We start from the raw sequence: 21,426 nt of genomic DNA, 5'->3' as shown, positions 1-21,426 counted from the left end.
AACCTTCTAATCGTGTGCCTATCACCTCTGACCATATTCAGACTGCCTTCTTGGGCCAGCGAGGCCTGATTGAGAACGACTTCCTGACCAAGGTTTTGGATGGCATGGCGTTTGCTGGCTTCGTCTCGGAAAGAGGCCCGCCTTACCGAGCCTGCGATCTCTTTGATGAGGTACTGGACTATGTTTTGCCTGGTTAAAATTTTTTTTTACTATTGACTTGAAATTGGGAACAATACAAGAGAACAATAATTGAGTGTCAGAGTGTGTTAGGGAGTGTCAGGGTCGCAATGGGAAAAAATAAACACTTCCTCACAGCTCATGTGTTAACAGAAGAAGGGAATTAAGTAAGAATAGACATATACAGTACACCTGTAACGCCAGCTCCAAGGACAACTACCATAGCATTGTTATCATAAGAGGTCAGCATTAAGCCTAAGTTATGCTCCGTCGCATGATGGTGTCTGTCACGTGCCAAAAATAGCCACCTACAGTACAAGTTCACTACACGTTGCAAGCTTGTAGGTGGGCTATTTTAGACGTACGACCAAATATAAATTGGGCATTACACATTTGTCACATTAAACGAGCTGATAGGTCATGGGAATGGCTCATGTGACTTATTAAGCTGGAAGCCGAAGAGAGAGATCATCCAGTGTTAAACATTCCATAACTCACCGCTGTCAGGCGGAAACGTTGTATGTCCGAAACCGTTACTTTTCAGAAAATGGGAAAAAAAAGAACCTGTGTTCCAATGGATCCAATGTAGTTATTATTTAGCCACAAGCTCTTGTTAATACTTTTCATTCAATATTTATAAAACCCACAGACGTATTGAACCACTTTCAATCTTGCGTCAATGTGTGGCATGTCATTATAGGCAAAAGTCTTCGATTTCTATTTTTAAAAATAGCAGATCTACCAGCTCACAATTTGTCGCAATGTGACACGTTGTGAGCCTGTAGATCAGCTATTTTCGCTACTAATGACAATGTCATAAGTAGTGAAGTATTAAGTATAAAATAGGGCATTATATGAAAAAAACTTAGAGAGGAACATACAAGCTTTCTGCCCGACAGCAATGATAAAGTTATCACTTGCCGTCAAGGCTGGACCATATTAACCTCATGGCCCTTTCCGTAGGTTAGGCCAGTAGCACAGTGGGTTATGGATGGGCTTAGTTGACCCTCAATTCACTCAGTTTTCCTAGTTGAGATCAAAAGAATATTTTGCGATTTAAAATGTCCCTATTCTATTTGTCTTGAAAATAAACTCTACTGTATGTTAACAGTTATTTAATCTCTCAAGACAGATTTTCAATTTGAAATGAAAAGCTGTCAACACAATCACTAGATAGTTGTGACAGCCTGTCAACCAATTCTCGCGATGACAGCCCATACTTATGGCACAGTCATAACCGATTATTTGACAAATGTCGCAACCGCTTGTCTACTCGGCTCTTATTGACTTCAATGCATTCCATTGAACTTCCGGCTCCGGTTTGACTCCCAGTGCGTCAAATTTGCCAGCTGGAATTGCCAGACCAAGAAAGTGACATTTATCCTTGCCCAATAGCATGAAGCAAGCTGAAAAATAGCATAAAGGGGCACAGCCAAGCATGAGTATCTGTTATTTAGAAACAAACTTGCCCCCAGAAGATAATAAAAGATATATGTTTTTTAACCGAATGGGTTATTTATTGACAGTTATCGTACCGGTACCATTTGAACTTGCATGCTTGGCATCCTAGCTTGTCTGTACATTTTTATAACATTGTATTCTTCAATTATCAAATTGAATACTTTCTATTGTCTAACAGCCCAGTTATTTAATTTAAGATTGTATTTACAGTATTGTGTGTGTGTGTGTGTGTGTGTGTCCACGTAGCTTGTGGCCTTTGACCCTGAGCGCTTTAAGGAGGAGGAGATGAACCCTGCCCTGATGCAGAAGCACATGAGGGAGCTCTCTGAACAGCTCTACAAGAACGTAAGATCTGCTCCATCTATTATAATATAGTTGTTATTATTGTCCTCGCAATGCAACTACTAATTTCTTACAGTGTCGGATAACTAGTTACTCACTTGCGTGTGTGTGTGTGTGTGTGTGTGTGTGTGTGTGTGTGTGTGTTTCTGTACCCGCATGCTTGTATTACTATACTTATGAGGGCCAAAGTATAGCAGAATTTGAGAAATACACATTGTGAAGCCACTTTTCCTGGTCCTCACATGCGAAATGATTGTTTTGTGTTTAAAAGTATTTTTGGAGTTGGGCTTACATTTAAGGAAGGTTAGGATTAGACATTTAGGGGTTAGTTCGGGTTAGTGTTACAGTATACCTGATTTATACTTAGTTGCGTACTCGTGTTAAGCAACCAAAATAGCAGATATGCAATGCGTAAAATGTTCATTGAGTGACACCGGACGCGCAACTAAGAATAACGTGTGTGTGTGTGTATGTGTGTGTGTGTGTGTCTTGCTGTATGTTAACGTATTAATGCATGTGCTGCTTTGTCCTATAGGAGAACCCCAACCCCCACATGGCATTCCAGAAAGTGCCTCGGCCGTCAGAGGGTTCCCACCTACGGGTGCACCAGGTGCCCTTCCCCTTGCTGGACGACGCCAAGGTGGAGGCGTTGATACAGGAGGGCGTGGCCAAATACTCTACATCTTTGACTACAACAAGCACGCGGCCTGAAAAGAAGTGTGTTGTGCCTCCTGGGCCACCAGTTGGTACGTCACACTGACTGTAACAAACAGTCACTCTGTATCATAGCTGACACAGATTAGCCACTTAAACCCTCTAGTCTTAGAGAAACGGACTTGAGTTACGACTGTACCAAATTTCTCAGTAAAAAATTATCCTATTTTTGGCTAATGTTCCCGCTCGACTAAATTGGGGAGAAAAACGGGTAAAAAGAAGGGGGAAAAAAGAGTCTAGTGGGAAAATAACCCCTTGAAATTTAAACATTCATGGTGACTTCTTTTCATCTTAAAGGAGTAATTCACCCAAAGAATAAATTATTTTCTATCAATTACCATGAAGCCTTGAATGAATGGAGATCTTTTTGTTTTTGTTGCATTCCTAAGCCAATAATTTGATGACGAGACTCAAAGAGTCGCCCATATTGACCGATGACCCGGTGATCAAATTATTGGCTTAGGAATGCGACAAAAACTAGAAAAATGTCCATGAATTCAAGGCTTCATGGGGTGTGTAATTGATAGAAAATATGATTTTTTTTGGGTGAACTAAAAGAAGAATTTTAGTGGTTATCACAAAACAGGGAAATCTAGTAAATCTTTTAAATCGTAAGATATCTTTTTTAACACATCCACCGCCAGAGGTTAATCTCATAATGTACTCACCAGTGCCAAGGTGTTTTTGTTGTTTTTTTGTTTTTTTCATGTCGCCATAGATCTTGTTAAAATCCTTAAGATTGAGCCGTGAACGGTCTGTTTACATCCGCGAGATCTCCCTGTATCTCCCAGTGAAGACCGCGTGTCAAACGGACTTCCATGACTGTAGTTAGAGCGGATTACGTTAAACAGTGAAATGCGAGGAGAAAAAACTACAGGAAGAGAATTGAGTTTCAGTTTCGTCTGTAGAATGGGAGCGGGCGTGATCGTCGAAACCGGATCCCAAATAATTCTATTTCCTGTCATCAAACCGGAAACGGAAGTGGATCAAAAAAATTCCGAAAGTGCACCCGGACCGCGCATGCGCGAAAAGACCGCAGCCCGTAGGACTACGGGCTCGGCGCTTAACCGTTGGATTTAACGGCCCGTAGAACTACGGGCCCGGCGGTAAAGGTGTTAAAGAGTGTCTTCAGTAATGTCAAGTGTAACAAGTCATGTAGTCATGTTCCTAGACCCTTATAATGTGTTGAAATAGTATAGTACAGTTTATGTTTTGTGAACAAGGCCGGAGAGATTAACCACTTAAACCCTCTAGAAAACCGGACCTGAATTGGCTTTTTTAAAATGTATATCTACACATCAAATCTCCGATCCGAAATTGCCGATCTACAAGATTGTGTGAGCTTGTACATGTGCTATTTTTGGGGGCAATTTTCCACCCAGAATATGGACGCTGGGATTCAAGTGGTTAAAATTAGAACCAGTTGACTCTCTGTATCTGACATAGTGGTACTGTAAATACCTCAGTGTTGTTTGTTTGGTATTGTCTTTCTAGTGTCCCTGGGGGGTAAGTGCGGCTCGGTGTTTAACAGCGCTCGTCGACTGGAGGTGGTGAGGAGCTGCATCTCCTTCATCTTTGACAACAAGACCCTGGAGACGGAGAAGGTAATGCGTAGCGTCTGTCAGCACATGACTTTGATAAAGGCTGCGCACCCGCCAGCATCTATCCTCCACACTGAAACCCATGATGCAGGCCGTCTGGTGTGGTAGATCTTTCTGCACCTTCCGCATCCTAATATGTCCCAGCTGGCACACCGACACAGAGACGGAATGAAACGCTGACACTTAAAAGCCCATAATCTAGTGATTATCTTCACTAAACAACGTTATTATTTTAACTCTAGGGTTAATGGTATTTCTCTGAGGTTAATGGCACTTAGTGGATATATTATATTCTCCTCTTGCTCGTGTTTTTATTTTATTATCTTATAGCATTTACAGTACATAAACAAAAAGAGGCCTTTTTAAATTTCCCTCTGTTTTGGCCCCCTGTGTGTGAGCCCATGGGAACACACTATTCAACGTGCGTGAAATGGGACGGCTGCCAGTTGCTTTATGTACCCCATTGGCTCAATAGGGAGTTATATAATGCAAGCAATGCATCCCTATGCGAATGCAAAAATGCATAGCATGCGCTGTGTAAATCTCCTTTCAGCCTGTAAACCCTTCACTGTCATATGGTCAATGTGAAAACCATTAGCCATATACAGCAAGCCAACAACTTCTAACCATGTCCATTGTTACTGGTGAAAGATGCGTCACTTGCTTTATGTTTCTCTGAACTTCACTGCGGTATATAATAAAGGTAGGAGGTGTTAATTTCATGGGGTGCCTGGTGGCTCAGATGGTTAGTGCACAGACCATATTGTTGCTGTACAGAAACCGTGTATGTCCATATTTCAACTTTTAGTTGTTTTTGTAAATTGATGCCCTACACACAAGAGTGTCGCACAAAAGTAGTGAAAATGGCCAGTCTACAAGCTCACAACGTGTCCCATCGTGACATAGTTTTTAGAGAATCTGAATCGTTAAATCAGAGAAAAGTCATTGTGTGTCTCTGATCTTATCGATTCCTTTTATCAATGTGCCCTTTTTTTTCCTGTCAGTTGCTCATTGCAAAACAACGACGCGATGTGTCTACGCTGCTGAAAGGAGAAAGGAGCATTGTAATTTATACATGTTCAGAATGTTATTAGGCTTACATGCATGCTTTATTTCTGCTGTTTTGACACAGTGCTCAGACTCAGACATAAGAAAACAGTTGAAAACCTGCTGTGTAGGCCTACTGTTTTTCCTCACTGGAAATTGGTCAGGAATCAATAAGGGAAAATCATAGCGATAAGCAGAATCACTAATGGCATTGGTAAATCTTATCACTTCCCATCCCTATTGTTTCCTGTCCTATGTTGCAATGCTCATCTATATGCGTTTGTCCTTATAACTAGGGATATTATATTTATATGTATGTACAGTATATGTATCGTCTCTGGAATCATCTCCCTATCCATATCCGAGAGTCTAGCTCAGTCAACACATTCAAGAGTAAACTGAAAACACATTTTTTCACACCAGCCTTTGACATCACCTAGTCTGAACCAAGTACTAAATTAAAGTCACCCAGCTCATTGTCTTTATCTTAAATTGCCTACATTGTTTTTATGTGTGTGATTTGTACGCATTTATATGTATGTATATGCATTGCAGTACTTTGTTTTATTATTGCTTGTTTTTCTGTACAGCCCTTTGGGGACATGTTTTGTGATATTGGGCTATAATAAAATGTGACTTTGACTTGACTTTATACTTAATATCTTTCTGTCTTTTACAGACCTTGCCAGCTGCACTGCGGGCCCTGAAAGGTAAAGCAGCTCGCCATTGTCTGACGGAGGAGCTGAGGCTACATGTCCAACAGAACCGGGCCATACTGGATCACCAACAGTTTGACTACACCATCCGCATGATGAACTGTACCCTGCAGGTGGGTCAAGTTACATTACAGTACATCCCGATGTGGCCTTTCTGTGTTAGGAACATACAGCTGCCTTTGTTCCTTGCCCTGGTCCCTGGGCACTGTACTGTGGCTGCCCACTACTCGTAATATTTAGGATAGGTTAACACTAGAACTAGCAGCATATTTCTAGCAGTACTTATTCATTTGAGTATTAATAGTCCTATATAAATTAATATTCCAAGATACGTTTCTTGTGTATGAAAACGTATCAAAGTTGGAGTAGATTATGCAGGCATTTAGGCTTTAATTAGGCAGCTGTTGCAGGTAGGCAGAAATTTACCATGGTTCTGGTTAAAGAACCATACAGAAGTTAGGCTATTGCATGTTTACGCTTTGAGACCTCAAGCACTCAAATCGTCACAAACAGTCCGTTACCAGGGTGTTGCCTGTCTACATCTATTGAATTCCATGTATTCTCTGTGTATATGCCTGTGCATTTCTTTGCGTGTGTGCAAATATGGGAGACAGATGTCATATTATTGATGTCATAGTTCTGACAAACAAATTTCAAATATTTTGTTTTGCCAAATGGCCATTCAGTATGAGTAACATAGAGACACAAGGGCGCCTACGATTTCACGCCCACAATTGAGACGGCGCCACCACTCGGGGTAAGGAGGAACTGTGTACCATTAGGAAGCCACTGCAATTCAACTGTAGTTTAGCCTACTTTAAAAAATAATCCTACATTAACACATCCACCGCCAGAGGTTAATCTCATAATGTACTCACCAGTGCCAAGGTGTTTTTGTTGTTTTTTTGTTTTTTTCATGTCACCATAGATCTTGTTAAAATCCTTAAGATTGAGCCGTGAACGGTCTGTTTACATCCGCGAGATCTCCCTGTATCTCCCAGTGAAGACCGCATGTCAAACGGACTTCCATGACTGTAGTTAGAGCGGATTACGTTAAACAGTGAAATGCGAGGAGAAAAAACTACAGGAAGAGAATTGAGTTTCAGTTTCGTCTGTAGAATGGGAGCGGGCGTGATCGTCGAAACCGGATCCCAAATAATTCTATTTCCTGTCATCAAACCGGAAACGGAAGTGGATCAAAAAAATTCCGAAAGTGCACCCGGACCGCGCATGCGCGAAAAGACCGCAGCCCGTAGGACTACGGGCTCGGCGCTTAACCGTTGGATTTAACGGCCCGTAGAACTACGGGCCCGGCGGTAAAGGTGTTAACTGCTGACGATGGCTTAGCCACCATCATCGGGACAAAGATTTGTATTTGGGGGCCAAGGGCACCAGCTCACCCATTACAACAACATCTGTGTGTTTCACACAGAGACCAACTGCTACTGTAGCTGTGGAAATCAATTCAATTCAGAGACCTTCTCCTGGAAGGAGATTGAGCTCAAGGGGAAAGGTCTTGGATGTTTTCCACATGCTGTTGCATTGTAGGAGATCGTGTCATCCTCTTTGGAGGACAAACATCTGATCGTATCACGACGAGTCGGAGCTTCCACACGACATCAGGTGGGAACTCGAAGTCATGACTACCAACCAGTGTTGGGCAAGTTACTCCGACAGACAAAGCTATACGACATTGACGGAAAGTACCATATTATCAAGGATCAGAGGATGCAGACAAGTTTGATTGCAAGCCAAGCCAACCCACCTGTTTCCAAGGCTGAAGTTGAGGCTCTCCACGAGAGACTGGATGATATGGAGGATAGAAGCAGGCGGAGCAACCTGCGCATTGTCGGGATCCCCGAAGGCAGCAAGGCTGTTGATACCATTGCCTTTATCGTAGTCTCGCGAGCCAGGCTGTTGGCTCCCACAATTTTCAAATGCTTCCGTCATACAGTCTGGAGCACGGAAGCTCTGAAAATTATCAGAGGATAAAGCGGATGTGACGCCGCCCTACCCGCTTCCATTTTGTCCTTACAGTCGCGTACATTTGTCCTAATATAAATCAAAATAATCAAAGCATATATACAGTAGCTTGCTGCTTATCAGAAATGGAAATTATAAAATAAAATGTGAAGATACAAAATATTTTGTTATAGAGTGAGGAACACCTCCCTGCACTCTGTGGGTTGAGCAGTGGTGTTCTAGAGTGAGGAACACCTCCCTTCTCTCCTCTGTGGGTTGAGCAGCGGTGTTATAGAGTGAGGAACACCTCCCTGCACTCTGTGGGTTGAGCAGCGGTGTTATAGAGTGAGGAACACCTCCCTGCACTCCTCTGTGGGTTGAGCAGCGGTGTTATAGAGTGAGGAACACCTCCCTGCACTCTGTGGGTTGAGCAGCAGTGTTCTATAGTGAGGAACACCTCCCTGCACTCCTGTTGGTTGAGCAGCGTAGAGTGAGGAACAAAAAAGTGCTTGTACTTCATTCTTCTTGCAGCTTGGCACCATAAAGCGCCTCCTAGAGGGAACAACTTGGTACTCCTCATGTAGGACATGAGAACGGTCCAGGGCAATTTTGTCAGCCAGTCTGAGGGTACGTTTAGTGTAGCTGTTTAGGAAGGAATCTTCTACAGAGTGACCCGCCACCTGAGAGCCATAGCATTTTGGCTTTCAGTTGGGCTGAAATGCCGCTGAACCAGACTGAGCCTCCGTATTGCAGGATGCTTTGTATGATGGAGCAGACGATACATAGCATCCTGCAATACGGAGGCTCAGTCGGGTTCCGTGCAACGACCTCTGAGATCAACTGAGCGCCAGGATTCCACAGCTTTCAAGAGTATTCGTGTTAGGATTTATTTTTCATGCGCTTCAGCTCTTTGACAAACCAAAATAAGTGATATGTTTCGTGTCACTTCAGAGCTTGCAGCTCATAAAGTGTCAAGTGAGGCTTCATTCAACGAGCTGTGCTCAGGTCTAGAGGTAGTTCCTCATGTTTTACTGCCTCGTGTCGCCCCTTGGCAGGGCTTTTAATGATTTTGAAACGTGCTTTCAGAGCGTGGCTTTTATGGAGTGACTTTGGATTCCAGACATTCTTTTTAGCAAATGATAGAGGCCAGGGAACCAATGAATCCCGCCATCTGCTTGGACCTGGCCTGTACGAGTCTGTTGGAGGCCATTCCACATTGTCATTTTCTCTCCTCTTATAAATTGGTCAGAGGGAAGGTGAGTCCAGGATGGATGCCTTGGCTGATGCACGGTCTACGTGACAAATCCATTTGTTACATCTTCCAGTGCCTCCAGATGTAGACATACTGTAAGGACGGGGTGTCAAGGGGAAAAAGCTGTGCCATGCTGCCTGTCTGCATCTGCAATTTGTATCACAAGTCTTCAAGTCCAGGAGCAGAGATTAATAATATTGTTACTGTCTGGCAGAAACCTTGTATCTCCATATTTCATATTTTTTTCTCCTAGTAAATGTATGCCCTATACTTCATCATACTACAGTACCTTGTCACACAAAAGTAGCAAAAATAGCCTACATTTGACTAAATAATAATTACATCGGACCCATTGGAACACAGGTTCTTTTTTTCCATTTCCTGAAAAGTAACCATTTTGGACATACAAGGTTTCCACACGACAGTGACAATATGCTGATTCCACAGTAGTCTGCCTCTAGTGTTGCAGCTGTTGAAAAGCCCCAGAGTGACAAGCAGACTACCATTAATGTACTGTATATTCATCGTTTCGGCCTGGCCCCTCTGGTGAATACTGACATACTGGAACAATGCAATCCGAATGCATACCATTTAGATTGCTTATTATGCCGCGGCTATTTGATAGCCAGACTGCAAGCGTGCCTGTCGTCTGTTGTTTTACTTGAGAAAATGAGATCCTCATGTGTAAGCTTTTCTAGGAACAGATGAGCGATATGCTACAGAATCAATTCCACAGCCGGACATAGGATGAGTTTTTTTCTTTCTTTCTTTAGTAACATTGCACAGGGAATACTGAATGCAGTTAAGAATGACATGAGGGAATACATGTGAGATGCCTGGAGTATTAACCTTCACAGTTGATTACTGCAGAGAACAAACAGCCGTGTGTGTGTGTGTGTGTGTGTGTGTGTGTGTGTGTGTGTGTGTGTGTGTGTGTGTGTGTGTGTGTGTGTGTGTGTGTGTGTGTGTGTGTGTGTGTGTGTGTGTGTGTGTGTGTGTGTGTGTGTGTGTGTGTGTGTGTGTGTGTGTGTGTGTGTGTGTGTGTGTGTGTGTGTGTGTGTGTGTGTGTGTGCGCATCAGGCCTGTGGCATTAGATTCACAGTGTGGGATGGTTTATCTTTGTATAAACTGGCACATTGTGTACTATGAAGTCCTGACCTGGTTTATTCAGGGACATTTCATTGAAACTGGTTTTAATACACATCCTGAGAAAGGCAGGTTGATCATACTGCCATGGCCCTTGGAGAAGGTGAATGAGTTTTTATTTTAGAGCAGCCAATTATTCTCACCCCATGCCCAGATGCACTGCAGTGGATTCAAACCCCTAGACTCTGCAGTGGTGGGCAGGTACTTTAAGGGGTAGTCCACCCCAAAAATTACTTATTTTCTATCAATTACACACCCCATGAAGCCTTGAATTCATGGGGATTTTTTTTGTTTTTGTCGCATTCCTAAGCCAATAATTTGATGTCCGGCGGATTCTGTACAATGCATCCGGTTGGAGACTCTGCAAGTCTCCTACCGGAGACTCCGCCGGGTCGGACAATAGTGGCGCATGGCGATAATGGCCGATCTACAAGCTCACAACATGTCGTATTGCGATGTGTTGGGAGCTTGCAGATGTGCTATGTTTGCTGTTTTTGGAAAGATTTTGCCTATAATGACATGACCCAAATAGTGACACTAGACCAGGTGGTTAAAAGAAGAGTATCGATGAGTGATTTGGCCACCTTGACCTCTTCGGCGAGGTCATTCAAACCCCATGGGATCTTGGGACCTTTGGAAAGGAGGGTTTGAGTAATATCTTTACACATGGTGAATTTGGAATGGACTGCTGTTATCTTAGCCAGAATATGAGATACTCATAACCTTATTTATATTTGTCATTTATATTTGACTTAATTTCTCCTATTTCATCAAGACTGATTCCAGGTATTAATTTCTGGTTCTGTTCCTTGATCCCATGTCGAGGTCAAGAGATTTGTCTCTTATGGGTCAAAAGATATAAATAGTAAATTTACATGCCAGAAATTACTCTCAAATTCTTTATCACTCCTCTTTCAACGCCCAACTCTTATCAAAATCCCAAAAGGATACAAAGAGCACCATTGCCAGTAATTATGTACGTGTTTGTGTGTGTGTGTGTGTGTGTGTGTGTGAGAGAGAAAGGGAGAGAGAGTAAATGATCCCGCTTTGCGCCTATCAAAGTCAAAGTGACTTATGCTGTAAAAATGTTGCATGTACTTTAGATAGTACAATGACAGCGTGACGCCTCATTACAATGTCAGACGTGCATGTCCCTCACATTCCTAATGACATCATTATTATGAGGCCAATTACAAACTTTTATGGAAAAGTCTGCTCGTGGCTACAGGGAAGGAGAAGTTCTGTTGTCTGTAAGCAATCAGCATTAGCCTTACAAAAGTTTGCAGGGGAGCACAGCAACGGGAAGTAGTATGTAATACAAAAATGCATGTCAGTACAATAGGCCAAAGGTGAGGATATTTGAAGCATGTGGTACTGACTTGCTTCATATGTATATGTTTTTACATAAGCTATAGCTTGTATCGCTTCAAGAATGATGATGTGCTCTTATACAAGTAGATTATGGCTGAACAAAAAAAAACTTTTCATGTCTAAACCCTTTGTAGCTGCTTAAAACCGCTATCAACCTGTCGTCCCTAGTTTGGGCTGTCATTATACAGTAGGCAAAAATGTAGCTCAAAAGTTTTCCAAAATGTAAAAAAATAGTGAAGCGGATCTACAAGCAGAAAACATGTCACGATGCGTTGTGAGATTGTAGATCATCAGCTATTTAAAAAAAAAGTTTGACACCGCCATATATACAAAATAAGGGATACTGTAACCACTTAAGCAATACAGTTGATACTTAAAGGTAGGGTAAGTGATATTTTTTGGTTAAAACAAAAAGTATTTTGTTAAAAGGTTAAAGCACTATATTCTGATAGTAATCATTGCCATAGAATGTTTGTTCAGAGTCTCCCCGTCTCTCCAGCTCTTTGATAAACAGAAAATACATTTTTCGGTAGGTGTCAAAATCTCAGCCAATCAGGAGAAAGTACCCATTTTTAGGGTTCCAGTTCCAATTTTGTCTGCTCATTTCTTAGTGTCATCACTTCCAATTTCACTTGTTTAATCTATATCCTGATTGAGTTCTCTATCCTGATTGGATAAAATTGGAAATGAAACTGAAACTGAAACGAAAATGCATTTTCTGTTTTATAAAGAGCTGGAGAGACAAGGAGACTCCTTTTACTGAACAAACACTCTATAGCAATGAGTACTATCAGAATATAGAGCTATTTAACACTTATTTTAACCAAAGAAAATCACTTACCCTACCTTTAATCTTACAACAAATACCAAAAATAGGTGATCTAAGCTCAAAACACGTTGCACTGTGATACATGAGCTTAGAGATGTGCGATGTATTAATTTATTTTTTATTAAGAAAAACTTTGTACATTTTTGCCTTTAACCATTTCACTGCCAATCACGTAGATCTACGCGAACCGATATAAAGCCGCCACATGCCAATCGTGTTGATCTACGTGATTCACCCAAAGACCAAGGAGATATGATTAGTTGAAGATCTAGACTCCTATCCACTTCCTTGTTAACTTAAAACTTAAAAAGTCTATATTTCGGCTCCTGGGTACTCCTTTTTTTTCCAATGAAAAACTCTGGCACTGGCTAAAAAAATATGAAAATACCTCCGGCAGTTATTTAATGGCATGCCCAACATCGGGATGCCAGGGTTGATGTGGTTAAGTTGTTACTTAAAACTCAGTGTCATGTGTCCTACTGTACAGTATACAGCAATGACCTTCATTAAGATATTCCAGTCATTAGTGGATGTATTTGTTTGTGTGTGCATGTCCTGGTCAGTGCCCCAGCTGTTGCAGGTTTGGAGTGAACGTTGCGCAAAACGCCATGTGGGGGAATGAGTCCTGCTGTGGATGTATCCTGGCATCCCAACCATTTCCTGCCAGAAAGGATTATGGGCCCTCTGTGTTCTGCTCTCTTATGGCTGTGGGCCTCATGATGGTGCTCAAAAACATGCTCCAAATGGCAGTTACTACGAGGGGGGTGGAGGGGTTCACAGGAAGCGTTTGGAATGGCATGGAGTCCATGAGTTCTGCATGATCTAGAACTCCCTTTCTGTTTTTGCACGAGTCGTATGGGCGATCGTTTACGCTTAAATAGTGTGAAATACTTGGCACCTTGTGCTGCTTGCCTCGTTCAAAAGTGGGCCACTGTTAAGTTCCAAATAATGTAAGCCACCCACACTCTGTCCCTCCCTCTCCATTCCGGTTCACACGAGGGTTCTCTAGCAACATGTTTGTTCTTTAGTTTCACTTCTTACATACACTTCCATAGAGTTAGATGCTGTATATCATAAATTAGGGCGACTCTTGCTGTGAGAAAGAACGTTTTCCTGTGTCTGCTTTAGTTACCTTGTTAGGCAGCCTTTATGTAACAAAGACACTGGGAAGCTGTTCTGTGTGTCATTCCCATGTACAGATAATTTGCCATGGATGTTAAGCAGTATAAACAACACAAACATTTACACCACTTGCGCTTCATGCTTTTGTCACAGAACCCTTGTAATGCGTGTCATTGTATGTACAGAGGCATGCTGTAGGATATATTCCTCTGCGCGTTAGGCTCGGACTCAGATTAAATTTAACGGCCAACAAATGGGTGCCGCTGTAGTGTCGTTAAAGCATCGTATATGCATGCCTCTTTCTCTGACTGGCTGTCCTGATCAGAGCTTTCCTGGAAAGCACTAAGCTGCGTAGGACACACAGGAAGCTGCTGTTTGCTCACGTCCTCTTTTTCTTGTGTCGTTCTTTTTACGGTCACGTGTGCACGATCTTTGTTTTGCTTGTTGTATACGTGCCTGTTAGAAAGTCTAGCCGCATTATTCATCATGAATCACAAGGGAAAAGGGAGAGAGCGAAAAAGGGAGGGAAAGAAGGGCCGGAGGTTGTTACCCCCTTTTTACTCCCTTTCCTATGGACCCCCCCCCACACCCCCCGCCACCATGATGTACTGTACGTTTGGGTATGCACGTATGCCTGGAGCTGTACCAGGATGCTTAGGGTCCTGAGTCATACTGTAGGTGCACATCCCTTCGTCTCTGTCAAGTACTGCAGCTAAAAACCCTGAGTATTAGGAGAGTGTAATTTACACTCGGAGAGTGTAACTTCTTCTTGCCCTTCTTGACCAAAAATTTTAATTATGTTATTTAGATAGCATGTTGTTTAGTCCAGTGGTTCCCAAACCTTTTAGCTCCAGACCCAGACTAGAACTTATAGCTTGCAGATCTGTTATTTTCACTACTTCACTACTTTCACTACTAAATTGTTTTATGGAATTCCTTAGATGTTTCAAAAGTTGTTTTGATTTTTTTTTTGTGGAATATATATATATATATATATATATATATATACAGTATGAAACACTGGTTTAGACAGATGCTAGGTTCATTGTTTACCCGGTATCTTAGTTTCTTTGAGGTACTACAGTGTTTTCTCTGCACTTTACTTGTGACTATTTACCTTTGACTAGAGTTCATGCTTCATGTTCTCACATTTGTGATAATTTCACTGTGTATGCTGGTGAAACACCCGGAATAGCAACTCTACGCTACTCTGTCTACACTAAATTTAAAAACTCTCTGCAGATTTAAAGGTGCAGATGTGATCACTCTTTCACTCATTGCCCTTCAAAACTATTGTTTTGTGATTTGCCAATGGAGAGTTAACAGCCACAATGTTTGCAGATGATAATGGAAGTGGCATTAACCACCTGAACCCTGGCATCGTTATTCTGAGGCAGACATTCGGTGCAAAATTTCAAATCTACAATCTTGTAGATAAGCTATTTTCAACGAAGATATTTAGTGTGAGGGGGCCTAGCATAGACCCCTGGGAGACTATGGTCAACTAAGTATATAGGGTTTAAGTGGTTAAGTAAACCTAATTATGTACTTGCTGATATATGGCTGTGTGTAATCAGCCTTTTTTATTTTCTTTACACATAGCAGGTCAAAGCCTGGTCCTGAGCAGGACTCTGTGTATCTTTCCATCATCTGAAGTGGGGCTGCAGCTTTTTCGGTGTTGACGGCCTAAGCTCAAGTGAAATACAAATGTTGGCCTGCAGACGTAGCAGTACTGCTGACCTTATACTGTAGTCTTTCTGTAATGAATAATGCTTGGTCTGTTAACCGTAAATGTACCGATCTTTTCTTTTTTCTCCTCACTTCCACTTGCTGTTCTATTTTCACTGGGTTCCATGAACTCCTGTGACCTGCGGCATTGTAAAGGATGCTGGTAAACAATGCGTTGATGCCGCTCCAAGCAGGGACATTTAACCACAACCCAAATAACTGTAAAAGCGCTGGAGACAAGAAAAATAAAACAGAAAGTATGCCGCTCTGTCCATGGGGGGCCAGGCTTTCATGTGTAACTGAGGAACGTGTGTTTTGCATTTGCTGCTCTCTGTGCATTCCTGCGTTTTTTGAGGGATGGGGGAACAGGGGAGGCCCCCCAGCCAACCACTGATGGGGAAGTACAGCATTCCTGTCACGATCCTTTCCCCATCTCACCCGCCAAAATTGAAGACTCGGATAATCTGTTAGTTGCCCTTTTGAGCAAAACATGACATTAAGTTAACACATTGGGTGCCAAAACCGTATATATACGGTTTTGCGCATACTAACGTTGAGTGCCAAAACCGTATATATACGGTTTTTGAAAAAAAAAAAAAAAAAATTACTTTTTTTTTTTTTTTTTTTTTTTTAATTTTTTTTTTTTTTTTCCTTCACAGCAACAGGAAATATCACTCCTACAAGATTTAGACTCCAATCCACCTCCTGGTTAACTTATGACTTCAAAAACCTGTATCTCGGCTCCTGTGCACTTTTTTTTTTTACAATGTTAATTTAACTTTTTTGAACTGGCTGCAACTATGGAATGGATTTCCGAATGTTTTAAATTTTTTCCCCCCGATTGTACGAGACCTGTATGTGTGTAATGAGGGGATCACCGTGAGGACGGTGATCACTGACATTTTTTTGTGACTACTTGAAAAAGGTTCAAAATGTTTAAAAAGTCCTGGCACTCAAAGTATAATATTTTAATAAACCTCTGGCACCCAATGTGTTAATATGAAAATGAGGAACTTTGTGTGCGCGTGCGCGCATGCGTGTATGTGATTTATATTTCCCTGGCCATGGGGTCCCCCTGGGGGTTATGAGGCGCACCACCAGATCAGGATCAGCACTGTTGTTTTGACATGGTCTTAAATCAAGTTTCCGGCAGCCATTCTCATTTACAGAGTTCAACAAATAAATCCCAACAAAGCTTACGAGAGTTAAGTACCAATTTCCTGTGTATGAAGTACTTCTGGGTCCAAATCAGGTCCTTTTGTCCTATTCTCCTATTATCATAGTTCTCTGTGATGTCTGTCAGAACCCATGTCTCCTGCTCCAAGGTTCTTAATGTACAATTAGCCTACATTCTCTGGAATGCTCAGCTAAACACAGTCTAGTAGACCTCAAGCAATCCTATGGGTTAAAGTTCTCAGTCGACGCGGATTCCATAGAAGCCAGCATGTCTTCTGTGGAAGTATGTTGCGTTTTCTGTTATTGTTTTAATATTAGAGGGTTTGAAGTGGTCAAACAAACAATATGTTCAGAAGCATCTTCCATAAAATCTTAATAGTCTCGGATATTTCATATAAAAGCAAAGGTTAAAAGCCTCAATCTGTGATTTATTCACCTGGTTTGTTCCACCAGCAGGAACAAAATTATGACTAAAACATCATAACTTTACATATTGTGTTAATTGTTTAGGAAACAGCGCTAGTGTTGGGGGGGGGGGGCTCCTTTCGTAATGTTTCACGAATCGCACATTAAGACTTGGTCATACAAAATATGTCAGTTGTGAGATTTTATTTTGCTTTAATCCATGCAATCCCAAATTCAAAGTCCCTTTGAAATATTGTGTAAATGAATCAATAAATAAACAGTAGAAGTCTGTTTAATTCGTTTTTTCAGATAGTCGATACGATAGTCTGCTTCACAATGGACACAAAAACTGTGGGTTTTTATGTAACTACTCATTTTCCTTAAAGGTATCATGACATTCATTTTCACTTTTTTTATTTTCAATGTTTTATTTGGGGTTTTATGACCTCAATTACACCCAAAAAACCTGAACTTAAAACATTCAGTGGATTTTCTGTGGTCTGGGGTTTTCTGAATAATTAGGCTGAAAAGTAATCTGAGCTTGGCCCTTCGACAGTGAGGTCACTGTCGAATAATCCCGCCCACTCTCCTCCTCGCCCCTCCCCTCCCCTATCCTTTCCTTTGGGGGGGACGGAGCAGAGGCGATGATTGACAGGCAAAATCCCTCACCAGCGACACCCGCAGGCAAAGATTTATTTTTTCATTGCAGTTGAAAAGGCTTTAGAAATGTGAGAGAAAAACACCTGCCATTGATCACTGGAATGGAATTTTCACTTAAAACTTTTTGTACACTTTTGAAGGACCAGGACAAAGACTTTGAATGTGGTGTTAAAGTGAATGTCATTAAACCTTTAATATACATTTTCAGGACTTTTCAAGACATTATGAGGACATTAAATATTTAGCCACAACTTACTGTGTTCAACCCTACAGTTTATTGATGCGTAATTATTTCCTCTTATTTGCCATCTTTTAAAAGTGAAAGTTGCAAGTACTGTAGAAGCAGATTACGTTGTCAGTCAGACCATATTATACACTTTACAAGTTATTTGTCAGGGGGAAAAGTTTTTTTCTCTTCAGTGTACAGTATGGTAATCCACTTCAAATTTCCAATAAATTCAAAACTGGAACATTCGGACAACAGTTGTGTCAGGGCAGGGATTATATAAGTCTATTGAAAGCATATGTCCCAACAGTGGAGTGGAGGAGATGTGAGTGATTCTGGCAATGTCCAATAGGACTGCTTGATGTTAAACAGAGCAAACCGTCTTTATGTAACAGGAAGTTTATGTTTACTGCTGTTGCATTGAATGCCCCCCATTGAATTGTCCATAGTCAACATGTGTCATATTGTTCATCTGCTGCTTAACAGAGAGACTCAGCTTTTAAAAATAGATACAATGGCCATTATAATAATACTTTGTTTACTTTAGACTGACAGCAGTGACAAATAAGGTCTCCACTTGAGTCTAGTTAATAATTGGATTCTCTGGGCTGAACCTTTTGTGCTCAGTGTGAAAATGGACCCTTATAGTTACATTTTCTGAGTTGAATTAACACTGAGGATTTTGCTGTGTAGCAAGCCTGTAGACTTCACCGTTCAGAGGTCTGCAACATGTGTCTTAACCACTTTGAACCTGGCGTCCGTATGTTGGGCATGTCATTATAATGACGCGATGATGCGGAAATATCAGATCTGCTATATCTGAAGAGAGAAGCTTATTTAGGCTTATTTTAAATAGGGCTTAAGTGTTAACCCCTGCTCACTTCCACCTGTTGTTTGACCCGCAGGACTGTTCCAGCTCAGAAGAGTTCACTGTGGCTGCTGCACTGCTGCCCCTGACCACAGCTTTTTACCGGGTAAGGAATTTCAAGTCAAGTAGTTTTATTTATATATCACCAATTCACGACAAAAGTTCTCCTGACACTTTACAGTGCAGGTCAAGACCATGCTCTTCCAGAGACCCAACAATTCCCCCATTTTCTCTCTCTCTCTCTCTCTCTCTGTCTCTCTGTCTCTCTGTCTCTCTCTCTCTCTCTCTCTCCGATTCTCTTTGCCTCTGTCTCTCCTGTGTTTTTATTTTCTAAGCAATGGTGTGACAATTCACCCTGACACTTAAAGATGGGTGTTTATAATAGCAGCCTTCACTTGTCTGTGGGATGCATCCTCAAGCCTTTTTGTGGGCCGCTCTGTTCCACACAGACCCCTTCCTACCCCAAACAACCCTGCTAGTACAATATGTCCTCTGAGGACAGACTTGCGCAGAGGTTAATAACATGTGTCAATGCATACGCCAGCGAAAGTCTCGGAGGCGACAGCAATTCCACGGAGAGGAGGCAGGCACATAGCTTTTGGCCCTGGTTGAACCTGGACCAGCATGCAAGCAGTCGCCCGGGCCACATGTAAAAAAAAATGAAAAAAAAATAACTGGACCTCACAGCAAAGTTTGGAGGACCTGCTGTGGTCTGTGGTTTCCAACCCGCATGATCGAGTCAGTGTTGCTGCAGTCTTCACCGCAAATATGTCCCCACAGCTTTCTTGTTGCTATGGGTGCAGACACAACTGTCCACATTGGTTTGTGTTGGGTACTGATAGCATACCCCGACAGACTGGACTGAGACCCGGCCAGCTTTCTGCCACCACCATGTGACCCATCTAGTTCACATGGGATAGGCTGACACAACTTCCTCAAATAAACAACTTGTATTTTCCTAGCCCCTCCCCTTATCCTCTTGTGTGTTTGCTATATATTTGTTGTTTTTTGTTTATGCCCACCCACAGTGAAAATGAGTTAATTATGTGAATGATGTCTAATTAAATGTCTACTTGTTATTGCAGTTGTGTGGCACATTCTACTATTTAGCAGTGGTGCTTGTATATTTGTTTCTTTATTTGATTTGTCAGCTGTTCGACAATGGTTGTTAATACTTACTTACTAATGTAGGCTTTTATAAAACAGTTCCAATGTGAAATTGATCTGTCCCATTGTAAAATGCTCTATAAACACACACCTGTGACTGCATGTATCATTATTACTGCAGCATTTTATTTTATTTTTTAATTATGCCTTTATTTATACAGGTGAGTCCAATTGAGATAGAAGATCTCTTTTACGAGGGAGCCCTGTTCAGGGTAGCAGCAGTACAAAAGTTGCAATTTACAAGACGTATAAAAAACATTTAATAAAATACTGAACATTTAAAATAATTTGCAAGTGCAACAATGGCATAAGGCAAGAAAGTAATCGCACCAATAGAAGCATCCTATATTAAAATTGGCTAATGGGTTAGCAGGCCAGTGGACCACCCAGTCACTACTCAGACATAACCATAGAGTTCACTATGACTAAGACATAACCATACATAGAATTCACTATGACTCAGACATAACCATATAGAGTTCATTATGACTCAGACATAAGCATATATAGAGTTCACTATGACTCGGATATAACCATATAGAGTTCCCACTGCAGCTACACCCACATATGGGTCTAGCAAAACAAATCATGTAAAGATCCATATAAATGTGGGTACAACTAACTTAGAACTCCGGTCGTTATGGTTACCACTGTGAGTCGGTCAGATAGATGTCGTCCAGAACCGCCGAACTGACCGCTACGCCCATATATAGGCATATATGGAGATCCGGTTGTCCAGAGCCACAGATCAGACAGCTATGCCCATATATGGTCATGCACATATATATGTGACCGACCGACTTCAAACTCAGCACACACATCGGCAATGACTCGAGGGAGTGCGTGCCTGCCGTCTAGTCGTTTGAATTGGCGGTTGTGCAGAACCGCCGATCCGACCGATATGTCTATATATGGACATGCCCATATGGGCATATACGTCAGGGATCACCATATATGGGCATAAAATGGAGAAGGACTGACAGATCCAGAGATATCCATATATATACGTCCAGGGGACCGAGGAGTTGGACGGTGACTCGCCATTTTGTTTGCTGGCGTAGCTGTGACACTAATATTGCACTCCCAGGAAGCCTATATATGGAATACCGGGTTGTAAACAAATGTCACATAGTACGACGTAGCAATGGCTGTGCATCTAACTTACTCTGTCCAGTGTCATTGCAATGTTTACCGCCGCTAAAAAACGAAGAAGGAAATGTCTCTCTGCAATGTTGCCGTCTACTGCCACCCTGTCTCACGACCTCTTCAGCCGACATTTTCAGCTTCACATCGTGGAAGCAAAACCATGCAGATCAGATGTCCGAGTTAACGAAGAGATGTGCATGGCATGGGTCTCAGTGTTTGTTCACGGTATTTCATACTGGTAAGTTATAATCCAAACACACAACTGTTATGTGGTCACCGCTAACTAAAAGTAACTGGGTGATGCTAATGC

The 21,426-nt window shown here is 41.8% G+C and overlaps 1 protein-coding gene across 4 annotated transcripts in view; it reads left to right on the top strand.

Annotated features, from left to right (window-relative positions):
- sbf2 (SET binding factor 2) overlaps nt 1–21,426 on the top strand; it is a 134,519-nt gene that overhangs the window by 68,666 nt on the left and 44,427 nt on the right. For all 4 annotated transcript variants that reach the window (XM_080439273.1, XM_080439272.1, XM_080439271.1 and 1 more), the window contains exons 12-17: nt 42–170; nt 1,885–1,983; nt 2,516–2,726; nt 4,189–4,298; nt 6,022–6,171; nt 18,841–18,909. In XM_080439273.1, coding sequence (XP_080295399.1) covers nt 42–170; nt 1,885–1,983; nt 2,516–2,726; nt 4,189–4,298; nt 6,022–6,171; nt 18,841–18,909 — 768 coding nt within the window. The remainder of the gene's footprint in view (nt 1–41; nt 171–1,884; nt 1,984–2,515; nt 2,727–4,188; nt 4,299–6,021; nt 6,172–18,840; nt 18,910–21,426) is intronic.

The sequence above is a fragment of the Gymnoscopelus braueri genome (assembly GCF_963280865.1).
Source record: "Gymnoscopelus braueri genome assembly, chromosome: 1".
Classification (NCBI taxonomy): Eukaryota; Metazoa; Chordata; class Actinopteri; order Myctophiformes; family Myctophidae; genus Gymnoscopelus; species Gymnoscopelus braueri.
This window is presented reverse-complemented; position numbering and strand designations above follow the sequence as displayed.